General features: G+C 38.4%; 1 protein-coding gene across 1 annotated transcript in view; it reads left to right on the top strand.

Moving 5' to 3' along the window:
- The window catches only part of LOC139709505 (maltase-glucoamylase-like), a gene marked incomplete at its 3' end in the record, with an annotated part of 83,283 nt that overhangs the window by 56,925 nt on the left and 2,905 nt on the right, over window positions 1-23,453 (top strand). Inside the window, exons 48-62 of the mRNA XM_071621468.1 lie at window positions 2,958-3,120; window positions 4,296-4,392; window positions 5,738-5,850; window positions 10,867-10,992; window positions 11,540-11,674; window positions 14,243-14,347; window positions 14,901-15,014; window positions 15,512-15,596; window positions 16,050-16,173; window positions 17,093-17,229; window positions 20,491-20,525; window positions 21,393-21,509; window positions 21,854-22,002; window positions 22,669-22,753; window positions 23,307-23,363. Coding sequence (XP_071477569.1) covers window positions 2,958-3,120; window positions 4,296-4,392; window positions 5,738-5,850; window positions 10,867-10,992; window positions 11,540-11,674; window positions 14,243-14,347; window positions 14,901-15,014; window positions 15,512-15,596; window positions 16,050-16,173; window positions 17,093-17,229; window positions 20,491-20,525; window positions 21,393-21,509; window positions 21,854-22,002; window positions 22,669-22,753; window positions 23,307-23,363 — 1,642 coding nt within the window. The remainder of the gene's footprint in view (window positions 1-2,957; window positions 3,121-4,295; window positions 4,393-5,737; window positions 5,851-10,866; window positions 10,993-11,539; window positions 11,675-14,242; window positions 14,348-14,900; window positions 15,015-15,511; window positions 15,597-16,049; window positions 16,174-17,092; window positions 17,230-20,490; window positions 20,526-21,392; window positions 21,510-21,853; window positions 22,003-22,668; window positions 22,754-23,306; window positions 23,364-23,453) is intronic.

The raw sequence follows: 23,453 nt of genomic DNA, 5'->3' as shown, positions 1-23,453 counted from the left end.
TAAGTTTTCAACAGTGATTTGTACTTATCAACATTTTCAGCATTACGAACATAAAGAGGGAGTTTATTCCAAAGAAAGTGGGGAAATAACAGGAAAAGCCCTAAGATTTGTCTATTTAAAAGGTTAGAAATGTAAAAAGACGTTTCCAGCGGAGTTTTTATATATCTTTTTCTTCTTTCTTTTTTTTACTTCTTCAACTTGATTGTGAAAGAGCATAATGTTTGCTCATCATACTCCGACGTTGAATAGACTACGTTAGTGTATTGATAATATGAATTGTCTGACGAGACGTATAGATGGGATTACTTTTTAAAACAGAGATAATCATTGCTGACTTTAATTGGCAATTTATGCTACAAATATCAGGACAATCATTTTTCCCCAGCCACTTAATCAAATTACTCGTACATAACGATCCATACTGACAATGAACACACATTGCAGTATACAATGTGAATTTCAACAAAGTTGGAGGACTGTTGAAGCAATATTTTATCCAATGAACAAAATAAAGAGCATGGTTACGATGGATTATTTCTGTTGATTTTTGTCGGAGTTGTTCACCTCTAGTTTACACTGAATCCTTCGAGAGATTCATTCCTCCTCCTATTTGCATCATTACGCTGCTACTGCGATTGATGTCGCACTTAAGTGTTAAAGTACCCATCAAGCAAAATCATTTAGCACTGTCTGAATAACTAGAGCAAACAAAATTATTGGCAAATCAATAGCAAATTATGTTAGATGAGTCGTAAAAGGGATTTTTATGGCTTTGTAAGTGTAGAGCGTGCAAAGAAAACGCCTCTCATTCAAAGGTCGGTACTCTAAACGAGAATCAAGAAATGATTGCTTCTTCCAAATAAAAAAAAATGTAAATACTGGAATCGTGACGAAGATGAGTACAAGCAACCTCTGGTTTCAAATCAAAACAGCTGCTGCTATGTTACAGAAACGAAAAAAAAATCTCAAATGGAATTTCATCATGAAATCATTTTTTTTTTTAATTTCAAAAACACAATATTAAATTACATGATCAAACCCAATATTTATCTATTCTACCACTCCGCGCCCCATTACAAATTTGCCTAAAAAGCCAAGGCTGCAAGGAGGAAAAACAAATAAGTAAACTGTTGTGCTCAAAATCAAATAGGGACTTTGTCATATAAATATTGTATCAATCAGCGATCAGGTCAAATACGGCAAATCCAGTCTCAAAGGGCACTGCTGAAGTGTCATCAGAGCTGAAAAACAAAACTCAGACTGGTAAACATTTAATTGCATCTTCGGGTACAATCTACAGAAATTTTTGAACGCGCTTAATCACTCCGAAAAGTAAATATTATCAAGACAGTTGGTACAGGTTGATAAGCTAACGACAGTGTTCATTATGTAATAGTCTCGCTTGGCTGTACTGAATAAATGGGTAACTGTATAATCTTACTTGTTTTGTGAGAGTCATTAATGTTCAGGGTCACGTATATTCTCATGCATGTCACAACACGAGTAGCGGACTGGTGGTTACGTGCACGGGAGGTCTGTTTCCTAATGTCCGTCTCTTGTTAGTTTCTATATAAGTATTCATTCTAAGAGAAAGATTCTTCTTTTAACTTTTCCCCATATGAGTTATTACGGCTGACATTTTAAGCTTCTTTGATATTAAACACTCAAAACTGGGGACAGTTTTGAAATAACCATTTGACCATCAACTGCTTATTTCCCTCTTCTTCTCTTTTATTTTCCGGAGCATTGGAAGGAAGGGAATGGGAAAAAGATGACTGGCACACCCAAGTTAAGACATGCATGTCCACAACAGACAAACAGAAATGAAGTTATCGCTTTTGTTTTACACTAGGGGGGGGGGGGGTGTTGCAAGAAAGTCGGGTTGCAATTGATTGCAAATATCTATTGCAACTTTGCAATAGATAGATCGATTGCAACTTGCAATTGATTGCAAATTTGCAATGGATTTCAGGATTTGCAATAGATTTTGGGGATTTGCAATCAATTGCAACTTCCTTGCAACACCCCCTATGACTGCTAAGCTATCAGGAAATCATTGGGGTTAAATCTCTGCGGAAGAAGGCAATGAGGATAAAGTACCTTTCCTATATACATGTAGGGACACAACCACTTCAGTCATGAGACTCAGACAGGGACATTGTAATTGGTTGCCTGTGATCATAGAGAGCCACTGATTGAGCTACAACAGCTCCCCTAGCTGATACTGCATGGAAAGTTTCGAATAAAGTGAAATGGTCATGTTCATTTCAACTGATCGGATTTTTTCCCATCCCCCTTTTTTTTTACTCAGAGAAATCCTCATTTTATGAGTTTAGAGTCAGTTAAGATTAGACAGACGCGCCTTCTGCTGGTGGTAATAACATAAGTTATGACAATGATAACAATAAAAGCAAGAAGATTATGTGTACTTAAATGCTTTGGAAGACGTTTTATGAAAATGATTTAAAAAAATAAAAAATGATAATGATGCCATAGGGCCTATCAAAAATGGCATCATGAAATTCATGTTACCAGCAAGAAGATACAATGATATCAGGAAAAATAACACCAATTAACGATGATTATTCATAACGTCAGATTTGACACATTCCAGAGGAGGTTATGAGATTGTATCCACAGATTGTATCCACAGACAAGATGCCATCATTTAGAATACACACAAAGAGGGATAACTACGATAAGTATAGCAACAAAACAGTCAAGCGTCAAGAGTCTTTCCAGTGAGTTGAGTTTTGAAAGTCAGATTTGAAGTGAAAATGTGACGTCAGTTTTGGAATACAATGCTGGGGGAGTGCATTCAAGAAGGGCAAATAGACTACCTGGGGAGTTTTGTTCGATCGTGCCTATAGTGCATTGGACCTTGTCATTTGAGATAGTCATGTCTGAAGGAGGTATTTTTTACACTATTTGTTTTGTGGTGTTTTGACAATTATTAGATTTGATACTTCCGTTGGAGTCTTAATCTACGAGGATCAGTTCCTTCAAATCTCTACCCGTCTCCCCTCGTCCAACCTGTACGGCTTCGGAGAACACAACCACCGACGCTTCCGGCACGATCTCAACTGGAAGACCTGGGGTATCTTTACCAGGGATATTGGCGTATACGTAAGGCATCATAATTTATCACCCGTCTCTGTCTGCATCATCAACCATGCATGTGATATGTGTTATTATTTTCCATTTTACTGTCATGCATGATAAGCCAACATTCGATGGCTGTACACTACAGCCGATCTCTTGTTAAAGTCGAAATCAGAGAAACCCTTGGGGTGATGAGAATCAATATGCCAATTTTGAATAATTTCTACACTGTCGTAGTTTGGAATCGAAAAAAAAAATGGGATCGGAGCAATAGGATTTGGATCTGCAATCTGCAGACAGCTCTGTTTCTATATCTCTCCTGATGTTTCTCGGTAATCTACTTTTAAAGGCACAAGTCAAATATAATTCTAAGTCACCGTGTAAAGATTTTAAGCACCTGATACATCACTTACTCTGGTTCCATGACATTTGCTCCTGCGACAATATCTCCCATGAAATATTTACACTCTAAGCCGAACAGAACATCTATAACATCCACAAACATAACCCTTACACTAATCCTAAGCCTCACATCAAAATAAACATATAACCCCATCACAACCCTAACCCTAAGTCCTTGGAGAAAATAAGATGGGAACAATTGTCGCAGGAGCAAATGTCGTGTCAACATGGTGCGCTTATTCTACCTCTCTCCTTCATACCTACAATAACCACTCAACCTTCCTACCTACCTACCTACCCTCCCACCTACCTGATACCTACCTACCAATACCTACACAAACCACCTACCTATACCTACCCACCTACCTTCCTATCAACCTACCTATGATACCAACTTACCTTCCTACCAACCTATACCTACCTACCTACCTATACCTACCCAACTACCTATACCTACCTAACTACCTACCTACCTTCTTACCAACCTACCTTCCAACCTACCTACCAACCAACCTACCTACCTATACTACCTACCTATACCTACCTACCTATACATATCTGCCTATCTACCTACCTATACCTACCTACCTACCCACTTACCTACCTACCTACCCACCTACCTACCCACTTACCCACCTACCTACTTACCTACCTACCTACCTCCCTACCCGCTTACCTACCTACCTACCTACCTACCTACCCACTTACCTACCTACTAAGTACCTACTTACCTACCTACCTACCTATCTACTAATTATACCTACCTATACCTACCATCATACCTCTGACAGGATCCTGTCAACCTCTACGGGGCCCATCCGTTCCATATGGTGATTGAGGATGACGGAAACGCGCACGGGGTCTTCTTCGTCAACTCGAACGCGATGGGTGAACTGATGACTATTCTTACCCCTTTTGAGCAAAGTTATACATATTGAAAAGTATTCTCTTTGAATGTATGACGATTAGAATACAAACACATTATTCTATCATACTATAAACTATCCTTTAATACATTTTAGTTTCAGCATACCGCGGAGAAATTATGCGCGTCATATCTTAGCACTTACTATAGTCATGCCAGTAATAAGATGTTTTGACAAACGACAGCACTTCTGTCTAAGTATCATCATTCCTCATTTACAGCAAACCTATCGAGCAGCAATTCGCTGTCCCGTTCAACTTTTTTGAGTTATTTATTTTCAGAAAATAGGGCACGAAAAAAAAAATCAGTAAAAAAGGGGGCATCTTTGTTTTTAAGATTTAATTGTCAAGGGCCAAACCTATGGCGAACAAAACATCAAGCATAGGAATAATGTGCTCAAGATGCTTAAATGGAAACTATATATAAAATTATGATATTTGTCATCAGTTTTTTTTTCTCCCGTCCTGCGGTATCAATAACAAGAACATCAAATTTGAAGGAAAACTGAAAGGTTATAATTATGTTCCGTACCATATTGCCACCAAGATCCAACAAGGTTTTAATTTTCTCCAAATTACTGAGTTTAAGATTTTTGAAATCAAATGCCTCTTCTTTGGTCTTCATATCCGAATTCTGTGGAAAAGCGGCGTCAAATGGAGCATGGAACATCAAAGCCAGAGAAGTGCGAAGTTAGGCCCTGTACAATTGTCGTGCTGTATATAGAACTGGGCATAAACATTCACAAATTGCTATGTGATTCCACTCTTTCGTATTTCGTAACATCTCCTTAATTTCAGATGAAGACAGCACCCAGTATAACACTTTAATTAACACAATCACGAAAAATTCTCATGATTCGAGGAACGAAATATTAAATGATATTTATGTCATGCTTTACCGGTATTTTTTTTCTCAATCCTTTTAGGCTTTTGTCACAAGATCTCTGCGATACATGTTATAATACAATATCTCTTAACTGTAGGCCCTACAAGTACCCTTTCACAAGCATAATGTGTAAAAGCACAGGCATATTAAAAGAGATATAAATTATATACAAATGTGTGTGTGTGTGTGTGTGTGTGCGTGTGTGTGTGTGTGTGTGTGTACGTGTGTTTGTATGTGTGCGCGCTAGTTAAAATCCGGGTGAAGTTGTTGTGAATTTTTGAGAGTTTGGATTTTATTTTTACACATCAGAGACAAGTCACATTATCATCATTCTGCACAATTTTATTGCAAGCGATTTCTTGTCCTGTCGATAAGATTGAAAAAAAATTATCCCTTATCACATGCTTGATATTTATCCTCTAGAGGTCGTGCTACAACCCACCCCTGCCGTGACATACAGGACCATAGGGGGTGTCCTCGATTTCCATGTCATCCTTGGCCCTACCCCGGAGAACGTAATAAGTCAGTACGGCGAGGTAAGCCTCGATTAGTTCAGGCAATGAGAGACGTTTATTTGCGATATTATAGTCTCTAGCCATCTGAAGGCCCCCTCACACCTGAGCGAATTGCCTGAAATATGACTTGCGATGGCTGGCGAAAGGCATTTTTAAAAAATCGTTTTCAATGGTAATTGATAGTAAGTCATATTTACCCTTCGTGTTTGGGTTCGTACACCTTCTGAACTAACAGTTGCGATTATTCAAATTCGCACGGGATTTTTGAACATGTTTAAAATTTCCCGACGAATTGAAAAATCGTCTGTCATTCGCGTCTCTTGACATAGTCTGCGGTAATCGTTCGTTTATCGTTCGTGTGCTATTGTCACGCATAGTCCCTCATCGCGCTTTTGCCAAGGTGGACCGATCTCGAAAGAACTCAACGAAAGAACTAAACGAAGCAACACGATGACTAAATATGACTTGCGCATAGAAACGAAGATACTATGACAAACGTATTTTCGCTTTCCATCGTCTATGCGAAGGGAAACTAAGATTGACTTTTACAAAATTTGAAAGGCGATGCATACACGAAGGCAAGTCTAAGAGATACTATGACAAACTATGGATTGCGAAATGATACGAATACGAGCGAATGACCTGACGAAAAAATTGACGAATGCTGAACTGCTCTATGTGACCAGCCACTCACCACGCAACTCATATATTTTTATAAACATTCCACCTGAAAGTTTCAAAGTATCTTCAGAAAAATGGAAGATGCAGCCCGCCTCAGAGTCCAGTATTTGCTGGCAATGGCTCAGAATGATATTATACATCAGCAGCTGAACCTACACCAGTTCATCAGAGGCCGCTTCAGATGGAGACGAGGCTTCAGACGACGTCGTATCTGGAGAAGGACGTGGCTGAACCCTGCCAGAAGAAGGGCTTTTGGAATCTACGACCAGCTGTTGGTTGAGCTCCGAAGAGAAGACCCTTCGACTTTCAAGAAATTTCTCTGCATGCCCCCTGAACTCTACGATGAAATCCTGGAGAGGGTCAGAGGAAGAATCAGGAGGCAGCACACCTGGTACAGGGAGCCGCTGGAAGAAGGTCTCAAGTTGGCAGCTACTCTCCGTCATCTTGTGTCTGGCACCAAGTACTCCGACATGCAGTATGGGTGGAGGGTGCCTGAAAACGCCCTATCTGTAGTGGCCAGGGAAGTGTGTCAGGCCATATGTGACGAGTATGCAGATGAAGTCATGACAGCCCCTTCAACCCCTGATGGATGGAAACAACTTGCTGGAGGTGGATTCTACAAGCGGTGGAATTTTCCCCACTGTGTGGCAGCTATTGATGGCAAGCATGTGGCCATCAGAAAGCCTCCTCTGTCCGGCTCGCTATGCTGCAACTACATGGGCTTTTTAGTATAATCCTGTTGGCTATAGTGGACAGTAACTACAAATTTATCTGGTGCGATGTAGGTGGTAGGTATGATACAATAGGGGAAAGGGGGTAGGTCGAGTCAATTTAGGGGTACGTCAGATTTGTTATCACCTCACCTCCATTGTTACTGTTTCAATATCTTTTTTTTTTTGCTAAAATGATAGCAATTGGGGCAATTCATTTCAGTTTTTGCTTGATACCCTTTTTCTTCTTCAAAAACGTGCTTTAAGAATAATTAATAATATTGGATATTTATTTCACACGAATGATCTTTTGTGTAGAAGCAAAAATCTGAAACTGATTGATTGATTTCATTATTATTATTATTATTATTATTATTATTATCATTATTTTATTTGGCAGAAAACATGCAATACATAAGAAATTACAAAGCTCAAAACAATCAATCAATACAATAACACAAAAATACCGTAACACTGAATGCACCTGACAGGGCTGCCAGGCGTTGGGCAAGTTAACTAAATAACTGTAGTCTGCGGACCACCCTAACCTATATCCCTTCCAGATGCATCCAGCGTTACAGATTTATGTGCCACTGATTATCATAAGATATTCATAACTGTACTTTTTAAAATCTCTTGCAAAAAATACAAACTATATAAAAATTTGTTTCATTATAATGTTGGTATTTTTACGTATAAATTTTCAATTGATGAGCTTCCTGACATTTTCGCACTTATGTTCATAAGAAATAACTCTTTTCATATCTACCCAACTCGTCATCGTGATGACTATCACCTTCACTGCAAAAAGTCCGGTGTTAAATAGTGAACACCGAGCTGGTGTTAAATTTTCGGTGCTCATATATGGTGTTAAATTAACACCTCCGGGTGTCATTTCCAAATATAAAACTGTTTTTGAAGAGTTTCTTAGTAACTGCACTTCTTGTTGATTTTTAATTTAAACAAGACGATCAAGAATTTTACATTAAAGGACAAGTTCACCTTCATAAACATAAGGATTGAGAGAATGCAACAATATTAGTAGAACACATCAGTGAAAGTTTGAGGAAAATTGGACAATCGATGCAAAAGTTATGAATTTTTCAAATTTGTGTGTTGGAACCGCTGGATGAGGAGACTACTACAGCTTGTGAGTCATATGCGTACAACAGTATAAAGAAAATGTAAAAGAAAATTCAACATATTTTCACTTTTTTGGCATAATAAAAGAGCATCTGACTTGCCTCTTTCTAAAGGCAGGGGGAATAATATTTCCCATAACATTTGTCGGTAACGAGTCAGGGGAATGTGTACTTTTTTTCAAAAGATGGAATTTTGTGAAATTCTCTTTATATTTTCCTTATATTGTTGTACGCATGTGACATCTAAGTTATTCATACACTGCAGTAGTCTTCTCATCCAGCGGTTACTGCACAAAAACTTCAAAAATTCGTAACTTTTGAACGGATTGTCTGATTTTCCTCAAACTTTCACTGATGTGTTCTACTAATATTGCTACATTATCTCAATCCTTATGTTTATGAAGGTGAACTTGTCCTTTAAGATACGAGATTTTTGAAAAAATGTGAAAATAAATTTACACCACAGTAACACCAGCTGGTGTGGTCTCTTATTGAAGCTGGACGGATGTTAAACCATTGATATTAACACCAACAAATATCAAATCAACACCATGTGGTGTCATTTTTGAATTAACATCAGTACAGTGTCAAAATAACACCAGGTACAGTGTCAAATTAACACCACGAAGTGTCAGGTGAACACTTTTCAACACCATCACAGTGCATTTTCTACACCTGTGGGTGTGGTCCTCTATTGAAGTTTGATTGATGTTAGATTTAACACCTATGGTGTTAAATCTAACACCGATATTTTTACAGTGTTCCACGTACTCGCACAATTTTTGCGAAAAAAAACATTAATGTTTACAGTGCCAAAAATACTGGAATCTTCCGGCTGATTTTACTGTTTATCTTTGACGTCCTTTAAATGTAAATGTTGCGTAGATGATTTCTCTGGCCGCACTGAAATCTGGACTGACCTGGTCGCTTTTATGCTCCCCGAGGAGCGCACACACAGAGAACGTCTGATCTATATTCTTTTGTCTTCGTTTCCAATCGCACGCCATATCAAACCATTGCTCATTGTTCGTTCGTGTTATCGGGTCATATCAACCCTTCGCTCACCTTCGGTCGCAATTTACTCAAAGAAGTGAACCGAAAAATCGCTATCCTTCGCATGTCATATTTATCCTTCGCTTACCGTTCGTCAATCATATTTGACTTTAGTTTATAATCGGATGATTTGAAGGCAATTTTATTTGAAATCGTTGAATTCGCGCGCATTTCGTGCGTTTTTCCCATTCGTCCCCCTTCGTCCCCCTGCATTCGCTCAGGTGTGAGGGGGCTTTTAGAGAGAGCTTTAAAGAAAAAAAGAATTAAGTTTTTTTCTGATGCTCTGTAAGATAACAAACCACTACCAGGTGGAGTGAAGATACCTATAAAATGTAGAGACTCTGTTGCTTTGAAAAGAAAATAATATCTCCAGATTCCTGGAATGTATGCATGTATCAATTAATCATATTTATCATGTGAACTGACATAGTGACAATATTATCATAACAATTATTGCCTATGGTAATCTGGTTTAAGTCTTAGTGGTGTAAGACAGATAGTAATATCAGTGGATTTCTTTGTAGAGCTCCTGTATCTTCAAGGGCATCAACCTATTATTTAGAATCTTCTCATTCTCTTTTGTTTATTCTTACTTTGGTCTTTAATTGTACCCGTGCTCCTCATCCTGTTCCCCACTAGGCTTTTATTAGGACCTATGATACACTCAACAAGCTTTGCTTTTTAGTAGGTTCCATCGTATTTCTCTTTGGATCCTTTACTTTGATTGAAAATGACACATCGACCGCTATGTATTATGTTTGTATTCCTATTTCTTTTTGTATACATCCAAGCTGAACATTCTGTATTATTATATTTTGTTACATATCATGTATTTTGCATCAAGAAATACGAAAATAAATTGAAATTGAAACAAAAAATTACATATTGTCGTGTTTATTGAAACAGCCATTTTGTATGAAATAACAAAATACGCAAATTTAATTCAATTCAATTCAAATCAAATTATATTTCCAATATCACATTTTTGTATACGATCAATTACAATGTTTCAATGCTTTCGTTTCAGTTTGATTGTTTCCAATGTTTATAATCAGTGTTGCTAATCAGTGACTCCTTATCTGATAATATTTGGCCAAATGCGACATATCGGAAACGTAAAGGCAATGTATATTTTACTATCGTTTCCTTGACCACGCCCTTTTCCAAAACCTTATTCAGTTACTGGTCCAGTGATGGTGCCTTGATAGTGTCTACGACCCCATTGTGTGTGTAGTGAACTATACACCACTATGGATCATTAAGAGTGTATAAACAAACTTGCCTGTCTGCAATGCACATGCAGTATGTTGTGACTGACCATTCCCTGTTCTCCATTACGCTACAAGATCATTGGCACCCCAATTTGGTGCGTTATTGAACTCAGGCCCCTGACTGCACACGTGTAACTACACTGGCCACTGACCACTCCCTATTCTCCATTGCACCATTAGATCATTGGTCGCCCAGTGATGGTACCTTACTGGTCTCTAGGCTTCCAGCTGTGCAGGTGGAACTACACCACACTGGACCGCGTCAAACAAGTCTGGTCCGATATGATTGAGGCACAGATACCATACGTACGTCATCCCTTGGTTTAACCATTTGCCTTTAACCGTATAATCCCCCAAACATGTGAAAATGTTGGCCACATACTTAAATTAGCGCGCAAATATCGATATTACTGAACATTCAGACGTGGTTTATTTTTGGCAGAGGGTATGAATTTATTTTCGGTGCCTGTAATCCTCATGCAAAAAATACATAAGGATTTTCTTTTAAGAAAAAGGAAGGTCCAAAATCGAGTAAATTTTATGTGGGAAATGGCAACAATGAAGAGATGTGAGTGGTGGAATAATTGTAAATTTGCAATCTATTAATTTCTATGACACAACACATAATTCGAGCTGGTGAGTAAATCGTTTTGGAAGTTACACACGTTGGTTGATAGAGCAACTGCAATGCTTCAGGCACTGTCAGGAAAGTTTGCATGATTATGATTTGGAGAGTCAGTGACATGATTCTTTCTTCTAATATGAATTCCCACCAAGTTGGCATTTATTCGGCCAGGTTTATCGGAAGCAGAAAAGAAAGTCATGAAAAAATGTGCATCTTTCGCTGTTTCAGGACGTGCAATACGGAGACATTGATTACATGGATAAACAAAAGGATTTCACCTACGACAGAGACGGAGCGTATGCTGGTCTTCCCGAGTTTGTCCAACAAGTCCATGATCACGGCCAGAGATACATCATCATCCTGGTGAGATGACCACATACAATCAATTATGTAGACATCTATATATATATATATATATATATATATATACATATATATATATATATATATATATATATATATATATATATATGTATACATATACCGTATATCATGTATACACACACTCAGACCCACACAGTACATGCACATTTGCTTTACTCTTATTCATCTCTCTATCTATCCGTTAATGAACTCTTTATTTTTATCCTTCTAAATCTCCGATTTCTAAAAGACGTCTGTTTTTAGAAACTTTCCACATTATTGTTCTCTCTATACAGCTAATGCATTGCTTGATCTATTGAGCAATGGCTTTCCCTCAGGACAGCTATTAACCTCAGTTAGGGTAGGTCCAATATGTGGTATATTTCCCCTTGTGTTTTGTTAATAAAATACCAGCATTCGTGCAGTGGTGTGGCCGAGTTGTTCTCTGTCGTCTCCCCTTCCTTTTATATGTCATTATTTTATAATATGTCATCTTTACTCGGTATCATATTGTTGCCAAGTAATTGATATGATTGATATTTGCTTTGATTTAATCTATTCACAATAATAATTATGCATATACATCATACATTACGCATACATATCCACATAGTTCATACGTGGAGTATGTTATATACTTTGTTAACAATTTGTGTGGATCGGTATAAGATATGAAAAGGTTGATGGGGGGGGGGGGTCCAGTAGAGATATCTTCCACCATATATAATTATGTACAGAAATATTATTACCCCCCCCCCCCCCCAAAAAAAAAAAAAAAAAAAAAAAAACCCAAAAAACAATGTTAAATGCACGTTCAGTGGATTCATAGATGATAATCTACCCGGCAATCCAACTCATTTCATTTGCCATTAACTAGGACTATGCTTGCTAAATCCATGTTTTCTTTTACTGGCCCCAAATTTTGGAACACTCTCGATAATAGTATGAAGCAAGTTCTAAGTTTAAACACATTCACATTTAAACTGAAGAAGTTGTTCTTAAATTCTTATATAGTTGAATGAGTTATATTTTAATTAGCCTTAATTCTGAGCTCTCTTTTATATTCGTTATATTCACTCTTTTCTTTTATCTATTCCTTTCCTACATTATGTACATATACCTCGGTGATCCACCGCATCATGTGCCTCGCGTGTGCCTCGCGTGTGCTGGTATAGACCCTTCATCTCTTCTCCTTTCTCGCCTTTCCCTGTCCTCTTGTCTCTTTCTGTTTCTTCTTTCAAAATAATTTCCTCTTTTCCTCTTTTTCCTTTACTGTTTTTGTTTTTTTCTCTCTATCTTTCTCTCTTTACAAGAGAGGTTGCTTGTGTTTGCTTGTCCGTCTGTTTGTTTGTTTGTTTGTTTATATGTATAGGTCTGTTGTGTTGTACACCGATATATTATGTCTAGCTAATTGCTTTTTGATGTTATTTAGTCTTTTTGTCCACGAGGAGACTGCAAAATACAAGCTTAGCTTTTTAGCATGTCTCCTCCATTTCCTGGAACTTTAGTTTCAATTCAATTTTCATTGTTTACTTTGCTTTTGTGATGCGTAGTATTGTCAACTTCACGTATTTTTCTTTGTTACTACATTGCATTGATGCTGTGTTATTTTGTGTATGAAAATGTTGTTGGAAATGAAATTAATGAAATGAAAAATGAAATGAAATAATAATTGCATTTATATGGCTCTTCATACTGGTGTTTCTTAGCCCACTGGTGCTATTCATACAAAAAGACTAGAAAATAAAATAGCATTAGGACAATGCAAAACCAAAATAACAGTTACAAAAGAAGAATTTTGTCATGCCAAAGTAGGGCAAAATAAACCTTTGAACCTGGGAATGTAGGCAAAAAAAAAAAGATATGCAACCAGTATTGTTTGCACTTATAAAAAGACCAGTTTTTACTCGTCCTCTAAAAGTATGTTTTGTTTTGAACAGTCGTATTTCATGACAAAGAATTCTAGGAGACAGGACCAGCATGTCGCATGGATCGGTGGGCGACGGCAGTTCTTGGATTTTTCTAGGTGCACGTTAAAGGGTGTGTACAGTTCTGGTCGAGGTGAGGATTTAGCTTCTAACGTTTTGCGAGATATTCAGAAACCCCTCTATGAGATGTCAAAGAACATGCAATTCTAAAGGGTATCAAGAGTTTATTTGATGGAAATTGGTTTTGAAATGGCTGAGATATCCAAAAACAAGGTGAAACAAAGAGATCCTAATAATTGTGGCCTGTCGCCTTTTATCATTATCACTTTTTTTTTGATATCTCAGCCATTTCAAAACCAATTTTCATCAAATTAACGTTGAATCCTTCTTAAAATTACATGCTCTTTCAAATTTCATAAGAGATTTATCATTATCTCACTTAGAAATGTTCAAAACATGAATCCCTTACCTCAACCAGTACTGTACAGGTTCTTCTTGGATAACTATAATTATGAATTATGATTCGCCGAATCCCCTTTGTCATGTCTGTTGAGTGATCAAGGAAGTGATAAGATGAACGGTTTTCAGCGAAGTGCGCTATTTTCGCAAGGCTTATTCATGTTGTCTGTCATTTTTTAAGGATCATGCCATCAAGAAAGAGCCTGGATATCACGCCTACGATCGAGGACTGGACCCAAATGCGTACGTTTTGGCGCCAAACCGCTCAATGCCTATTGTAGGCAATGTAAGTAACGCTTACCGCCCAAATATTGACAACTTGACATTAATAACTTTCGTCGAAATGAATCCGAGTTCAAAAGAAATAAAATGTCTCAGTGATGAGAATGTGCTTAACTACTACATGTCCAAAGTAGGCCTTCATGCCTTTCAGCAGTCATTGATTTACCTGCAAAACATGGACTACGCACTTTTACAAGCACACAACGACTACAAAACATACATTATATTTTATACAAGTCAGGAACGCTGAAAGTAGCTTGAAGACAAACTTACACAAAACAATATATGTAATTTATTTCGATTTCATAGCCTTGCAGTCCATCCCAGGTAATGACGTTATAGTACAAAACTGAAAAGTAGCATCTGCTTGAAACACAAATATCACTAATTAAAGAATGACCTGCTGAACACATAATCAAGAGAATTGAGAACATATTCTGTGTATTCAGACATGGCAATGGACTGATAAGGACATGATACAAACGGATGTCAAATAACTTAAGATTAAAGAAGAAACCTGTCTAGGAGTGAAAAATAAACTTTACATTTTTGCCCAGGTGTGGCCGGGAGACAGTGTATATCCAGACTTCTTCAACCCCAATGCCGTTGACTACTGGACAAATCTTACACAAGACTTCCACAAAGAAATAGAATTCGATGCTCTCTGGATTGTAAGTACAACGTTAGTACATTGGTTTGTAAAATCATGTTACAGCCATGGTGTTATGTGTAAATACATATATGGAAAGTCAATTTGTGTAAAATTCAGTAAAGGCTGACATCACTCTTATACGATCTACAGTGTTTCCATGTATGCGTTGAACATCGTTTATGTATTATGCATTTGCGTCTTGTATTTTTATTTTCTATTTGTTTATGATTACTGTATTTTCTTTCGTCTGTCGAATCATTAAATCTTGCAGAAAAATCTGAACTGAACTGAACTGTTTTTCTTGTGCTTTCTATGAATGTGGCTGAAACGAAAACATAAGAATTAACTGAAAGATACCCCTTTGTTACTGTTCCATCTTAAAGAGTATTTTCTTGTTTAGGCAAAGACAGCTAAATTGCAATCTGCATTAAAACAATCAGTCGCGGTTCAGTTGTAGAATTTTGTTTGCTTTTATTTTATTCCGGGTATTTTCATTATCGACATGAAACACACCAGGATATGAACGAACCTTCAAACTTCGTAAGAGGATCGGTTGATGAGTGTGATATCAACCGATGGAATTACCCACCGTATATACCAAGTAAGTAGTCATCTCGTCGTATTCGAAAGAGAAGTTACCATATACTTTGTTAACATCATTAATATTAACTAACTATTTCAAAGTACGCTCAATGATCATGCTCTCTCTTTTCCATTGAAAAAGGTGAAGGTTAGCTTGATATTCGGGGTACCTCATTTCGTTCAATGTGGTTATCACCATGCTGGATGTTTTACTAATGTTTTGTGCTTGTGTGATGTGAGAGGATGAAAGAGATAGCAAAGCACACCGCTAGCATGTTGATCACTCTAAGTAGAGTGCTCTTGATAAACATGGGAGTACTATAAAATAGTCGACTATTCCGGGATATAGAGCATCTGATCCTTTCGCGTTTTGATTGTTTGTGTATATCGCATACATTGGACCTATGTGTGAGTGGTGTGTTTGTATGATGTTGTTATATCACGTCACTAAACCACATATTGTCTCTTTCAGAATTGTTAATAGAGGAAAATAAGATCTTTACGAAGACAATTTGCATGGACTCCCATCACTACACGGGGGACCACTACAATCTTCACAGTCTCTACGGGCATTCTATGAGCCAAGTCACACACGAGTAAGCCAGTTGTTGTTGTTGTTATTATTATTATTATTATTATTATTGTCGTTTGGTTGCACGCTGTCCCCTTTCCAGTAGATGATGTTAGATTTTGCATTTTAAAATCAGTAATGACGAGCGATCTCAATTCTCTTTATCTCAAGAGTCAGACGACCACCCATCGATACAAGCTACTGTATTCAAAACGTTACTAACTCGACAGGTCATCTGACCATGAGCTATGTCTACGTTTGGTCAACTATGATAGTGTACATTCTCAAAGAATGATGGATAATTGGATATTAGATAATTCCTAACTGTTTTCTTTCTCTGTGTGGCAACATGTTAGTTAGCAGAGTGTGCTGTACTTTGAAATTGTGATAACTCCTCGTGCAAGATAATTTTACCCCTGTGCGTAGATATTAAAGGAAACCAAAACCCAAAGAGAAATGTGGATTGAGTGAAAGCAGCAACATTACGAGAACACATTAGTGAAAGTTTGATGAAAATCGGGAATTCCACACACCCACAAAATCATTTTTCATGAAAATTACACATTCCATCAACTTAATACTGTCATAATTATGTTAAGGGTAGCAATTATTCCCCCTGCTTTCTGAAAGCGGTTATTCAAGTGCTCTTTCATTATGCTAGAAAAGTGAATTTTTATGGATGTTCCCTTTATTTTTTTCTTTATATTGTTGTCCACACATTATATAATAACCTCTAGTGGTCTCCTCATCCATCCATTCCAACACCAAAACTTTAAACATCCATAACTTTTGCATCGATTGTCCGATTTTCCTCCAATTTTCACTGATATGTTCTACTAATGATGCTGCTCCCACTCAATCCACACTTATTTATGGGCTTTGGTTTCCTTTAATAAGTAAAACAACTTTTTTTATCCCCCTTCTATCGACTCCATCTGAAACAGATCACTGAAGAGCGTCTTTCCTTCTAAGCGTAGTCTAGTGTTCAGCCGTTCCACGTTTGCTGGTACAGGAAAGTACGCTCATCATTGGCTTGGAGACAACCACAGTCTCTGGGAACACCTGTGGTGGAGCATTGTGGGTAGGAAGATTGAAATCACACATGAACTCAGTATATGGATGTATATGTATATATAGTTACGACTCAAGTCATATTGAGAATGATCGCACAAAAGAACCAATAATACTGATATTTAGTCGGTTTAATTAAAAAGGATAATATTTCGTGTACAGACCTGTCAATCAGTATAATTGATACACAATTACTTATAGGTAGTGCGTACCAGAAGAAAAAAATATAATCCAACTTTGGTGGGCTACTATTTCATAATTGTCAGCAGTAGAGACTGCAATAATGGTTGTGAGGAAAAGGGAACTCTTTCCACTGATACCCAATTATGTTGACAAATGCAATGCATGACCAAGCACATAAACTTTAAAGACAACGATGACAAATTGCACTTTTTCCAAGTTGGCGTGTTATTGTAAATGGAGCAATGCGTGTCTCGGTGCATGGATGAGATCTGTACATGAATCTCATCCGTGCAGTGAGGCATGCATTGTTTCTTCACAATAACACGCAATCAGTTCTCCGCAGGCAATAATATGTCTTCCAGGCTTTATCTCCGCAAATGCAGCAGGTCAGCAGGTATAACCCAGGGCTGAATCTTACGATCCGTTTCAGAGCCAGAAGTGGAGTAACTTTCAGAGCAGAGGTCTTGGGTACTTTGCCTACTGCAGAATTCCTGTGGCTTATAACTATAGGTTCCTTGACCTTTTCTTGAAGATTCTGTAATTCTCTCCAACCTGGGGCTACATACCTGTGATTTCAAGAGCCTTCCAGACACCCTAGCTGACCCACTGTCTAGTTATGTGCATAACATCCTACCTAAAAATAACTACCATTCACATTGGGCTACAGGGGTAGTGTAGGTATTGCCTCACGCAGCCAAATATGTAGGCACTTCCAAAAACATTCTCGACTGGATAAAATGAGCCATTTCTTTTTCACATGCATGGGGATACCACATAGAAACCTCCCCCGCTAATCTGGTCAAGCTGTATACGTGCACACAGGCTAAGCAACCATACAATACATCTTACATCTGCCAGAATGTGACAATGGGAAGTCGAAGGAGCGGTAGACGTAGCTATACTATATAGATTTCAACAGGTTTAATGGCTGCCGAGCTTCCGGTCCCTCAGTGGACCTTCATCAGGGCTACGTTAACAGGAAAGAAAAAGCAAGGGACTACTTGCAGCATCACTCTTGTTAGCTGCTTAAGCAGACTTTTGGGATGTAGAACTACAATGTAATATGGGACGCCCTTAAAATCATAAACTTAACTTTGAGAGGAAATTTCATTATAATTTATCTAAATAACACACAAGATTATGTATCAAGATATAGGCCTAGCATAATAATGTGTACGTAACCTATCGTAAAGAACACATTAACATGATATAATTCCGAACAGGAGGATAGCCTTTATAGTTGTGCAATGATCTTGATGCTTCTAGATCTATACTCGGCAAAAACAATGAAAATACACATTATATACAGATTTTATTATTTACCTTTAGTTGATGTGGATGCTGGGCTTGGGTGTTTGTGGGTGCTGGGTTGTGGAATGGGCTGTGCGTGTTATGATTTCGTGTTGTTTATGCGGGGTGCGGGTCACATGTCATGAGATCAGTGATGCGGAAACGTGTTTATTAATGTATATCTGGTCATTTTGTTTGGGGGAGGGTGGTTCATGGGTCGATATTATACCCCCATCTCACTAGACGGCGATTCCGCTACGATCACCAAAAATCGACAAAGCGCGGCGGATCGTGGCTTGATCGCTTTAAATCTTCTCCATCGTATCTTGAGCGGTTCAGAAGCGCTGAGGGTCGCCACCATCGCCATGGTTGGCGACCTCGCTACGGAAGTTTTGAACATGTCCAAAACTTCCGTAGCAAGGTCACCGTGGTTTTACAGCGTATCACAATCGCCTCACGAGCGCATTAAAAGCGCCACATTCGTAACTCTGACAGGGTAGCAACGCGTTAGGCGTAACTCAAGCGCATCGAAAGCGGCCCCCATCGCTCCATGAAAATTACCACTTTTGCAGTATTACGTAACAGGAACCAGCCATGAACCATAGAAAGTGATGCACAGACCAGGAAGGTGGACATGGAGAAAAACGTATAAAATTCATTTTTCCACGTATACTCAGTACGAATCTACTCTGTTTATCAAATTGTTTGTCTGTCATATACCATTCTAAGTCAATGAAAGTAAATTAAGTTGTAATCTTTTCAAATATATCTTCATAACATTTTCTCATTGTAGGATACGATTTATAGTTTGCTCGTAAGCCGGTTCTTTAGTATCATACATACTTTAACCTTTTAATTGAATGGATGACTTAACTAATAGTGCAATTTCATATCATGTTCTAACTGGTGTGTTCTAGAATGCTAACATGTAAGGGTAAAACCATATTCTGCATATCCATGTCGGTTTGACACTGACATCTGTTTGAAGAAATTCAATCATGAAACCCATTTTATACCCCGATCGCTGAGATCGTAGCATGAGCCTGACGTAAACGTATCACTGTCGCTCCGATCGTATCACTGTTGTAGCGAGGTCTTGATAAGCGTACGAATATCGCAACACAGTCGGTTCGATCGCAGAAGCAGCGCGCCTCGTCGGCCTGGAAATGCGGCAACAACGTGGCAGAGTCGTATTATCACCGCGGCGCTATCGCCTACAGCGCAGGTTGAGTGTGGAGAAACCGTAGTGTAATCGCCTCGGAGGCCAAAAATGGAGACGGACGGCGATCGCGCCACGATTTGTTAAATCGTCACAGATCGCCATGATCGTCATGATCGCCCTCCTAGTGAGATGGGGGCCTTAAGTCCATGGGGTTGAAGAGTTTTTAGTTTAGCGATCCAGAAATGATTTGCCCCGGAGAATTGTGGGACGAGAGGGCCTTTTGATTGTCTCCATGGCTGTGATTCGCAGGGAGCTGAGGTCGTGACCGGGAAGATTGAAATGTGTGGCGTATGGCAGGTGCTTTGATTGTGTGGTGTTGTAGTTTCGTATTTCTGATAGGGTACGTGTTGTTAAGTCGAGTGTAGAGTTTTTGCAAATGTATTGTTTCTGGCACAGTGAGCATGTGAGAAGTTATACCCACTCTTTGACCAAGGCTCAAAAGTCATTACATTGTCATGATTGTATAGTTGCAAACTTGCAATAAAATGTTCCGATCGAGTGATAAGATCTCTTGTCCGAACCTAATGCTAAGTCCCATCATTGATCAGATTTCTGTATGTTTTTTTTCCACTGTAGGAATGTTGGAGTTCAATATGTTCGGAATGCCATACGTGAGTACAAGAAAGTATCATGATTATTATGAACTCACAGATCCATACAATGGGCTGCATAGAGGGTCGGTTGTCTGTTTTCGAATGCTTCTAGGATCAAAGGGCAACGTGATGTCATTTTCGACGTTTTCGCAATTATTATTAAAAGTTATAAAATGGGATTCAGAATCTCTGCAATTTGATTGGTCAATTGTCATGCATTGATTTTTACTGATCCACACTGAGCCATGCGTCTGGTAAAATCCAAATGCATTGCTCAAGTCTTGTATAGTGTTGGAGTTGGTGTACCGGACGCATGGTGGGGGAAAAAGTTATATTTCATGGATTTACGGGCCCATTTTGTAACAAGAATAATGCACAGGCCTATCTCATGGATCAGTGAGAATTGGATGCTATTGTTTAACTTTGGAACAGTCTAAAACCAAAGTTAAACTCGCGCATCCAATTCTCACCGATCCACTCTCTCCTGTGTATCATTTTGTATAATAACCCCAAAGCAAACACAATCGGGACCATGAACCATACGCGCTCTTGAAAAAAGAAGCCATGATTAACATTTTAAACATTAATTTAGTGAAATTCGGGGGGGGGGGATGGCCTTGTTACTACGAGAAATGTCGAAAACATGTACAAACACACCAGACGAGAGTGGACGCTTTTTATTCGGGGTTATAGCGAAATAACAGATAGTCTTCGACCAAGGGAAAGTCCTCTCTAGTGCGATGGGCACTTTAAACTTACACAATGTTTAAAATTTGTAGATCGCAAAAGACTTTTCGGCGTGATTGAAATCTGTAATAATTTGTTGTGTGCGACTTCAGGTGTTGAATTATTTCAAACCAAAACTTCGTTTCTCTCATTCTATAGATTGGTGCTGATATCTGCGGATTCTCGTATAACACGACGTACGAGCTGTGTTGGAGATGGACACAACTTGGAGCCTTCTACCCGTACGCCAGAAATCACAACGCTCACGGCTGGGCCGTGAGTTCAAAGTTGTTGCTTGTTTTCATTTCTTTTACTCTTTGGTGTTATTGTGACGTACCTACATGAATGAAAGCCTATACATACAATTCTATGTATTCACGTAAATGTATGTATACTTGTACAAAATTGTACACTGACTGGTGGAAAGGCAAAAAACGAAAGAAAATTTTGCGTGTGCAGCCTTTGCATGTGTAAGCACATTTCTTCCACTTGTTTGCATGATAGTATTTTACTATGTTTACCTTGTAAAAATCCTTCGAACCAGACGATGCAGTCCTCAAGTGTAGTGACTAGATTAATCTTCTTGAAAACACCTTTGTCTTTATATCGTTTCTTTTTAGCCTCAACATCCACCAGTGTTTGGCGACGAATTCGTCGCTATGACGAAAAATATTTTGGAAGAACGTTATCGTCTGCTACCATTCCTCTACACTATTTTCTACCACGCCCACCTAGACAGCGCCACCGTCGTTAGGCCACTGGCCAATGAGTAAGAACATAATATCCCCCATCTCTCCCCATCTATCTTTCTCTCACTAAAACACACACACACACACACACACACACATACATACACACAAATGCATGCACTAGAGTCCCTCCGTTTGTCTCTTTATTTTTCTTCCCCTTCTCTGTCAATCAGTTCACCATCTCCTACCAATCTTGAGGACAAAAAGGATTGACAACTTACTGAGTTGTCTGGCTTTCAAAAAGATTTGTTGGCGTGCAGATGGCCTCCAGGATTTGCTGAGCAACTTGTAGGATTTAAATAGAGACATAGAATAATGATGGTGTCAATCGTGATAATTAAGCCAGGCAAAACGCTATACATTAGTACACTTACCTTTTGGAGTTTGGAAATCTACCAACATCCCAATTCATCATGATCTAGTTCACGATAGTTATCTGCTTCCTTTTTTCCCCATTTTGAACAGAATGCTATGATTTGATGTTCATTTCATTGTAACAAATACAGAGTGTATACTGAAAACAAAATAGGGGAAAATACATGTAATTTTAATCAGTACAATACCGCTAAAGTGGACAAAATGCAACCCATGAGGACACACACGATGAAAGCACATTTTCGGGAAAATGAAACGAAATTTCCTTGAATAAATGATGAAAATTGACAGACAGCTCTGTATTTCCTTAGGTTTCCCACAGACCCAGTGGCACTGGACATCGACCGCCAGTTCCTTTGGGGTCCCTGCCTCATGATTTCACCTGTCTTGGAAGAGGTAATCACATCAGGTTGCCTTGGTACCTGTCATTTATAAATCCGACGCTAATGTAAATGTTATGTACAGGGAGTAACTACACACACTCGTGTATTACGATACATACAGGTATCTGACTATACTCCTTCGACAATAGAAAGCTCACAAAATCTAAATTGATTAGCTTTTCTGAAATTTGAGAGTCTTGTCGAATAACAAATTGGAGACGATAACCGTATACCATTCATTTACTATACTATTCTTTACGTAGATCATGTGCTGAATTATTATTTAGAGTATCCCTTTCAAGAATAATGTATTGCTATTGACGTGAATGGTTTCAAGAAATGTCAGCATTTCTATTTCTTGTCAGTTCTAAAGAGCTATAGTCCTAACTAGCTTAACAACTTGTATTATGTGAAGAGACTATAACAAAACGTAGAAAAGTAAGTGGCGGTTAGATCTTACACCATCCTTCTTAGATGGAACATCGTCTTTTAAATTTGTGTGGTAATTTCGTCATCCTTTTGATTTATTATATATTTTCGCATCCTGGATGGATATTTCCACACAGGGAGAGACAAGTATTGACGCCTACTTTCCAGACGCCAGGTGGTTTGACTACTTCACGGTGAGTATAACCTGGCACACACCAAGAAAGTCTGATTTAAAAAATTATCGCCAGTGATACGTTCCTGTTTTGTGCAGTTGGACATTATCA

Source organism: Diadema antillarum, unplaced genomic scaffold (genome assembly GCF_040938485.1).
Source record: "Diadema antillarum isolate AM-2024a unplaced genomic scaffold, OU_Dant_1.0 scf00000038, whole genome shotgun sequence".
NCBI classification, from domain to species: domain Eukaryota; kingdom Metazoa; phylum Echinodermata; class Echinoidea; order Diadematoida; family Diadematidae; genus Diadema; species Diadema antillarum.
This window is presented reverse-complemented; position numbering and strand designations above follow the sequence as displayed.